The sequence below is a fragment of the Erpetoichthys calabaricus genome, chromosome 10 (assembly GCF_900747795.2).
Source record: "Erpetoichthys calabaricus chromosome 10, fErpCal1.3, whole genome shotgun sequence".
Taxonomy (NCBI): domain Eukaryota; kingdom Metazoa; phylum Chordata; class Cladistia; order Polypteriformes; family Polypteridae; genus Erpetoichthys; species Erpetoichthys calabaricus.
The window spans coordinates 144470716-144479385 of record NC_041403.2 but is presented as its reverse complement, the minus strand read 5'-3'; the positions used below and the strand labels follow the sequence as shown (position 1 = coordinate 144479385).

At 39.4% G+C, this 8670-nt stretch overlaps 1 protein-coding gene across 1 annotated transcript; it reads left to right on the top strand.

Annotated features, from left to right (window-relative positions):
* Nucleotides 1-217: 217 nt before the first annotated feature.
* blcap (bladder cancer associated protein) lies at nt 218-5167 on the top strand. The gene is made up of 2 exons (XM_028812026.2): nt 218-602; nt 2508-5167. The coding sequence occupies exon 2, from the start codon at nt 2597-2599 to the stop codon at nt 2858-2860; it is 264 nt and encodes an 87-aa protein (XP_028667859.1). The 5' UTR covers nt 218-602; nt 2508-2596; the 3' UTR covers nt 2861-5167.
* Nucleotides 5168-8670: the final 3503 nt, after the last annotated feature.

Below are 8670 nucleotides of genomic sequence, written 5' to 3'. Positions count from 1 at the left end.
GTTCATTTTCAAATCATGTGGTGTCCATTTTATTAAAGAAAACAGCATTAGCTGCTCTAAAGTCTAAAGCATTTAAGTCCTCTTTCTTCTTTCCGTCTTCTCTTCTTGCCTGCCACCATCTTTTTCCTTCACCCAGAGGACTGAAGCAAGCTAGGGGATGATTTCCGACTAAGCTGTCCAAATAATGCCTGATTAAAATAAATATGAACTATTAGACATGACGAATTCGGGTCTTGAATCATCTTAATACGCTGTAAGTGACCGATCCTTTTAATTGTTTAAGAGTACATTATTTCTGTGTTATCTGTTCCGCCTTTTGTTTTTTGTCAGGCATACCGATGAACAGCCCTAATAAGAAGGCCGCGCTCTGAAGTGATGGTGAAAGCGTCAGCTGTTTGGTTGTGATGGCAAGTTCGTGTAAATGTGTTTCTGTGTACTGAAAAAGTGCAGCACAGTAGGCTGCACCGGGTAATTTGAAAATACAAGGATCTTGCTATTATTCTGTGTAAAATCAACTGGTCCGGCTCAGGTGGTTCGCACTGAAGAAGAAAGCAGTCAGAGCCGGCTCGGGAGGAAGAATCACGCAGCTTCTTTTTTCGCAGGTTTGTTGTTCCTCTTTAAATTCTTCCGGAGGGCACCTGTTATTCGGTGGCACCGTGACGTCTCTCTCACTGTAGTACAACACTGGGATAAGTATCAACAGTTTTGTGAAACGGGATGATAATGTCTACTCAGTAAATCCACGTATCACGTTGTTGTCAAGTGCATCTGCCCGGAACTTGCAGATCACATAAAGCCATGCGCAAGTTTGGGCCAGCGGTTTACTTGCTACGCACAACTCGTTTCTGAGATTTGTTGTCGACGACTATATTTGCGTGCTTGTTTTAGTTGTTTGTTTTACTGCCACCCATTCGTTTCGGGCCTTGCTTGACCATCGTCACCCTTTACCGTAAATTCAGAATGGGAGCTCAAGTTCGATCTAGTCATGCAGGAACGCGCGAGCTGGCGGAAACGATTACTGTTTAAAAGTAGATCGCGCTGCATTTGGTGTGCTATATTTATAACGGATAGAAAGCACAGGGCAAGGAATGGTTTTCGTAAAAAAGCATATTTTCAAAACGACCAGTCCTTTATGTTTACCAATTTCAAGTAAACTAGAGATTGGCATTAGTTTTTGTTTTGAAACGACCGGGTCCACTTGATATTCAAAAATAAATGTCAAACAAGGGTCCCAGTAGCTGCAGACTTTTAGTCCTGCTGAGATATAATCATATTCTTTGTGTATAATCGGGCATTCATTTTCTTGGATTTTTTTTTGAAGATATTTGTGTTGGTTTAAAATGTCTTGCACGTAGTGTTTTACTCTTGTTCATTTAGACCAAGGAAGTATATTTTCTTTCACTTTCTCTCCCTCGTGTTCTTGTTAACGTGGATTCTCTTGCCTCACTTTCATTTTTATAGAACTTAAAAGAGAATTTCAGTTTACACACCAGGGTATACTATAGCATTAATGCTTACAGCCTTCTGTGCACCTGTCTCCGCATTTCAACAATCAGGACTTCATCTGGAGCTGTTTTTGCTTAGTGTATTTGGAATTAGCACTGAGGAGTGTTTTAACATGACACAGGAGCCAGAAATCAGTTTATAGGCTGTTTGAATTAAGCAGACTAGCTGGGGTATCCAACTGTAATAGGTGGATTACTAATTTAAAACTGATGTGAATGAACGTCAGGTGTCACAAAATTGCTCTTTTGTAAACAACAGTGTATTTCATGGAGTGCATATAAGTAAGGACCTGATCGACGTCACTCATAAGAATGCAACATAAAGCTGCGTATGAGTGAAACAAATGATCCTTAAATCAATGCCTGCAATTTTCAACATCTGACTTTGTGTCTGCTTTGCTATGACCATTAACAAATCACAAATAAGAAATTGCAGATTTTTAAAAGAGAACGGAAATTTATTGGGAAATCCTGGAATGAGAATGATTAGACCTGTTTCTTTGCCTGTCAATATGTCACCCTGTATTATTAATCTGTAAAGAACTACGGATATAACTTTCAATGAATGTTTTGAAATGGATGTTTCACTGTTTCTACTTAAGACACTTTTTTTATTAATTTATTCTGTAACATCTTACATACTATAAAGATCCAATTTTGTTATTGGTCTGAACATTTAAGTTTTTTTTTTTTTTTTTTTTTTTTAACCTATCCATTTTTAAAAGCCACCGCTAAATGGCTTTCTGTGTAATGTTTTTGATTGCCTTGCGTTTCCGGAGCAAGTCCTAGCTGTTCAAATAGTAGTAATTATTCATGATACAGTCGATGTCCTTTTGCAGCGAATGGACTTTGGTGGACTCTCTTTGTTCAGACTGAGTAAAGCATTGGTATACAGCAGAAATGGGTATTGTTTTTTGTATGTCTTACAAATTGACTGTATTCCTATTAAAGTGTCTTTCATTCTTTCTCTTTCTTTCTCCTTTTTTTTTCTCTCCATCAAAGGTTCCTCTTGATGGTTAACCAAGCAGATTTGGCAGAGTCCAGTTCTTCATCCACCTGAATTTTTTTTTTGTATATACCTTCATTCAAAGATGTACTGTCTTCAGTGGTTGCTGCCAGTGCTTCTTATCCCCAAACCTCTTAATCCTGCTTTATGGTTCAATCATTCAATGTTTATGGGATTCTACCTGTTGAGTTTCCTTCTAGAGAGGAAACCTTGTACCATCTGTGCCTTGGTTTTTCTGGCAGCACTTTTCCTAATCTGTTACAGCTGCTGGGGAAACTGCTTTCTGTACCACTGCAATGATTCTCCACTTCCAGAGTCTGCACATGATCCTAACATCATAGGCACTTAATACTTTGTGATCCTCAACATCATATTTCTGAGCTTTTTCTTTTTAATGTTATTTCTGCATCAGATTCGGCAATCTGAAATGCTCAGGCTGTGAATGATTTTCTTTCCACAATGGTGTGAAGTTCGCCTGTGGGGATAGTTCCTTAGTAGGAGACTTTTTTTTTTTTTGTTAACAGCCACCTGTCTGTGGGCTGGGAGGTTTGCAGAGCACCCAACTGTTTTGGGTGTATTTTGCATGGACACTCTACTGCTTAGTTATGAATGCACAGATGCAGTGCCACTATGTGAACATAATCATTTTGTGATTTTTTTTTTTTTTTTTATATATATAAAGTGTTTCACAAATGTGTAATTCTGCTAAAGGATTAAGAAACAATAAAGACATTTAGTTGGGTCTAATGTCCGTAAGAATTTCTTTCAAATTTTCCTGTTGCTGGAGAAAAACACAGAGAAGAAGCATGGCAATAATGTGATGGAATTTGTTTCTGTCATTGTGATGGAGATGTTTTAAAGTGACACTGTAACAAATTTTAATAATAAAAAAGTAGTGCAATGCATTTGTATCTTTTTTTTTTTTTTTTTTTTGTATTCATGGAGGAGGGAAGGATTTCAAAGAAAGCACAATCTTCTGGTGGCTCAAGAACTGATTTTTTTTTTTTTTTTCAATCCAAAATATGAATGAATTATTGTAATTATTGTATGGAGTTTTAATCCACTTATCAAAGTCTACGGCTGCATTCAGTAAATATGCCCTGCATTTTGTGATTGTGCTCATTACCAGTGTCTTCCCCTAACTATTTTCACCATGAAATACTTATCCTGTCTTTTGTGGTTGCTACCATCATTAATTACTCCATTACATTGCCTCCAAGACCATATTCCTTCAGGACACATTGTGGTCCCATAAAACTATTTTAAATTAACCCCACTACCATTTTGAATTATTGCAACTAAGAAAAAAATGTATTAATATTGTTTGTTATTTTAAGTTTAGTCACATCGCTGACTAAAGATTCTTAAATGTATGATTTTATTTTTAACCAGTGTTGGCACAGAAGTATGTATGTTGTAAGAAAAGTGTTATTCTGTTTGGCTCAGTGTTGTATTGCAATTAGAAACCATTACATCAGATATTTTTAATATGGTTTACTTTCAAAAAGATGGGACTGTCCTAATGGATAAAGTACATTATATGGCAGTATTTCAGTGTGAAATACTTCTTTTTGTTGTGTTTTTTTTTAGTTTCAAGACATTCATTTGTGTGTGTGTTTGGGCAGCATACATGGTAAGTAGCCAAGCAACTTTATACTCTTGGCCTAAATATAACACAAGATGGTATATCTGTCAGGTGGAACATAAAACCTGTTTTTCATTTTCTTTGAATTCAAGCCTTGACTGCCTTTTGTTAGTCCACTGTTGTTACACTTCGATTTCAGTTTGGTGATCGCCTCCGTTCTTTTGGTCAATATTGCCCTACAACATTCTGTAAATATATATGTACACTTAACACGTGACAGAGAAGCAGCTGTTCTATTTTTGATAGTTATGCTCACTCAGGTGAAATTGGATCTGCTAGCATAAATGCAAGTGGTAATCTCAGTCCTGAAGTGGCAGCCTCGTGTCGTCATAATCAAGTCTTGAGAGAGGGAAGAGCGAGTTTATGTTGCTGATCTCTGTGTTGATACAATGGCTGTTTAATGATGCAATGTTTGCACAAGTGCTATACTGTACATTAGCCTGGGGATTTTTTTTTTATTTTCTTTGTATAAAATTTATTTTATAATCCACATTGGATACAAATTTCTTCAGTGTGTATAAAGTTGTGTCTTGGAAAAACTATAGAAATGTACTGCTTATTTAATATCTTCTGTCAGAATATGGTCAGTTGCTGAGTTATTCAGCTAGTACATTTTTATGGCCCGTTTTGTTCACTTGTAAAAGTAAAGACATGATCTTAAATCTGGGTATTTTATATAGGGTAATTTTGACAATGGAGGGAAGGAGACTACATTCTTTTTTTTTTTTTTTGGATATTATCATATATACACATGTATGTGCTCAGACATTTTCAATTAAATAATTGATAACTTTTTAAGCAGCTTGATGACCCATTACCTAGAGGAGAAACTTAGTCATGTGTATATTGCCAAAGGCTTTTGTTATTGCCTGATTTTTCCCTGATTATTTTCTGTAACTTTGCATTGACGCTCATTGTATTTTTCCTCATATCTATAATTTTTTGGCCTGAAGCATGATTTGCAAAATGTTCTCAGAATGGTTTAAGGCTAATAAATGAGTTTATAAAACATCTTTTCTTCTTTCTGTCTTTTTTTTTATAATTAGTCTGAAGGTACAGTATGCTGAGAGTCAGATGAGAAAAAATAAACCTAGTACTAGGTAGCACATGAAAAAATCCTTCAAATCATGGAGAGGACACTGTTCTGATGCTTCCATCTATGTTGATCATCACCACACTAACTTATCAAGACTTCTTTCCCTGTGGTCCACAATGTAACACCCTCTGGGGTATGGACAAAAGGGTTTCCTCATCTCAGTGCATTTTTCACAAAACTAAAAGTAGGTTAGTTTTTAACCAATTGTTGAGTTGGTTGACAGAATCAACTGCAATAGGATCAAAATAAAATATGCATGGGGATGTCCTGCTAGCATTACATCACTATGTCTGCATCTGCTGCTTATACAACCAGGATGGGGGTTATTTTTTTGTGTGCCATCTTGTATAGTTTCTAGGAATTAACTGAGTCAGCTGCAGTATTTGTGAAGAATGCCTTTGTAAATGCAGAGCTCATTCATCATGTCTTTATAGCCAGAGCAAATCCACAAGTTCAAGACTTCAAAATTACCTCTTTTGATTTTAACACTTGTAGAAGGTTCATGATGCTGCCAAACATAAGATTTCCTTTTCAAGTCTGCCTATGTGGTAGAAGCCCTCTCCCTTCTTGCTGCTTGTCTTTTTTTGTGGCTGCCATCATGTGTTTATGTAATTAACTTTGCCCTTTCTTCCATCCAGATTTTCAGTGTGCCAAGTATTTAGGTGGTTTTATTTTGAGAGACTCCTGGCAACCTTACTTTGCCGTGGCACCCACAACCTATTAGGACAGAGGGACACGGCTTGCACCGGGCTTTATCTTCCCTGTGATGTTAGATGGCAGTGCCCCTGGGTTACAGCATTTCCGTGGATTCCCACAAAGCATCTTGGGAAAAGGAGTTCATTGACTCCACCCTGTTTTGTTCAGAGGGTACTGAAGGGACTGGTGGCCCCTTCTTTTTTGGGATCCCATCTTGCTGGAACTGTTTTCTAAGCAACAGCTTCGGGACAACGGAAATGCTTCTGGTTGCTACATAAAAGGAGCTGCCTGCCTCGACTTTGGGACCCACAGTCAGAAGGAGGATGGAGCTTGCTGGAGGAGTAGAGGAGATGAGGCAACAAAGAATGCTGTGTGCTGTGTGTTTAATATTGTGGTGTGGGAAACATTTGCTGTTGTGGAAGAGTTTCACACAATGAAAACCCATCATTTGTTGGCAAATTTGTGTCTGAGCCTGAGATTGATTGATAGATAGATACTTTATTAATCCCCAAGGGGAAATTCACATACTCCAGCAGCAGCATACTGATAAAAACAATATTAATTAAAGAGTGATAAAAATGCAGTACAAGTTAAAAAATGCAAGGTAGAGAGTGCAAGGCAGATATAACAGTCAATAGATAGATAGATAGAATAGCATTGTATAATGTTACCGTTTACAATGGTGGAATTGTTCCTCCCCCACACTATGCAACTCTTCAATCTCCTCAGTCTGTCAGTGGAGCAGGACAGTGACAGCAGTCTGTTGATGAAGTTGCTCCTCTGTCTGGAGATGATACTGTTCAGTGGATGCAGTGGATTCTCCATGATTCACAGGAGCCTGCTCAGCACCCGTTGCTCCACCACAGATGTCAAACTTTTCAGCCCCGTGCTGGAGCCTCCGGGGTGAGGTGTTCCTCTTCTTTATGCTGCCTCCCCAGCTCACCACCGCGTAGAAGAGGGCGCTCGCCACAACCGTCTGATAGAACTTCTGCAGCATCTTATTGCAGATGTTGAAAGACGCCACCCTTCTAAGGAAGTATAGTCGACTCTGTCCTCTCTTGCACAGAGCATCAGTATTGGTAGTCCAGTCCAGTTTATCATCCAGCTGCACTCCCAGGTATTTATAGGTCTGCACACAGTAACCTCTGATAATCACGGGGTCCATGAGGGGTCTGGGCCTCCTAAAATACACCACCAGCTCTTTGGTTTTGCTGGTGTTTAGTTGTAGGTGGTTTGAGTCGCACCATTTAACAAAGTCCTTGATTAGGTTCCTATACTCCTCCTCCTGCCCACTCCTGATGCAGCCCACGATAGCAGTGACGTCAGTGAACTTTTGCACTTTGCAGAACTCCGAGTTGTATTGGAAGTCTGATGTATATAGGCTGAGCAGGACAGGAGAAAGCACAGTCCCCTGTGGTGCTCCTGTGCTGCTGACCACAATGTCAGACCTGCAGTTCCCGAGATGCATATACTGAGGTCTGTCTGTAAGATAGTTCATGATCCATGCCACCAGGTATGAATCTACTCTTTGTCAGGTTGTCCCTAAGGAGCAGAGGTTGGATGGTGTTGAAGGTGCTAGAGAAGTCCAGAAACATAATTCTTACTGCACTACTGCCTCTGTCCAAGTAGGAGAGGAATCGGTGTAGCATGTAGATGATGGCATCCTCTGCCCCCACCTTGAGTCCCGACGCTTGTGGTTGGTCTGCCATTCGGCAAACATCCGCCACGGTGCCCTCTTCAGTTGAGAGAAGCAGATCATGGAAGTGTTACCTGGTAGGTAACCACCCACACAATTCAGGTCGGGACTCAGACTACGAATGCAATGAATATACTGTATATCCAATATATATATATACACATGTACACTCACCTGCCACCTTATTAGGTACACCTTGGGCCCCCTTTTGCCTTCAGAACCGTCATAATTCTTTGTGGCATAGATTCAACAAGGTGCTGGAAACATTCCTCATGGATTTTGGTCCATATTGTAATGATAGCGTCATGCACATCCATGATGAGAAACTCCTGTTCCACTACATCACAAAGGTGCTCTATTGGATTGAGGTCTGGTGACTGTGGAGTCCATTTTAGTACAGTGAACTAATTGTCATGCTCAAGAAACCAGATGATTTGAGGTTTGTGTCATGGAGCGTTATCTTGCTGGAAGTAGCCATTAGAAGATGGGTTCACTGCGGTCATAAAGGGATGGACAATGGTCAGCAACAACACTCAGGTAGGCTGTTGATAAAAGGCAGGATGGATCCATGCTTTCATGTTGTTGACACCTAATTCTGACCCTACCCATTTGAATGTCACAGAAAAAGTCAAAACTTGTTAGACCAGGCAATATTTTTTTATTCTCCTATTGTCCATTTTTGGTGAGCTGTGTGAACTGTAGATTCAGTCGCCTGTTCTAACCTGAAAGAAGTGGCAACTGATTTGGTCTCCGGCTGTTGTAGTCCATCTTCTTCAAGGTTCGACATGTTGTGTGATCATAGATGCTCCTCTGCATATCTCGGTTGTAACAAGTGGTTACTTGAGTTACTGTTGCCCTTTTATCTGCTTGAACCATTCCGGTCATTCTCCTCTGACCTCTGGCATCAACAAGGCACAAGAACTGACACGAGAACAGCTGCTCACTGGATATTTTCCTTTTTTTTTTTAACTATTCTCTGTAAACCCTAGAGATGGTTATGTGTGAAATTTCAGGTAGATCAGCAGT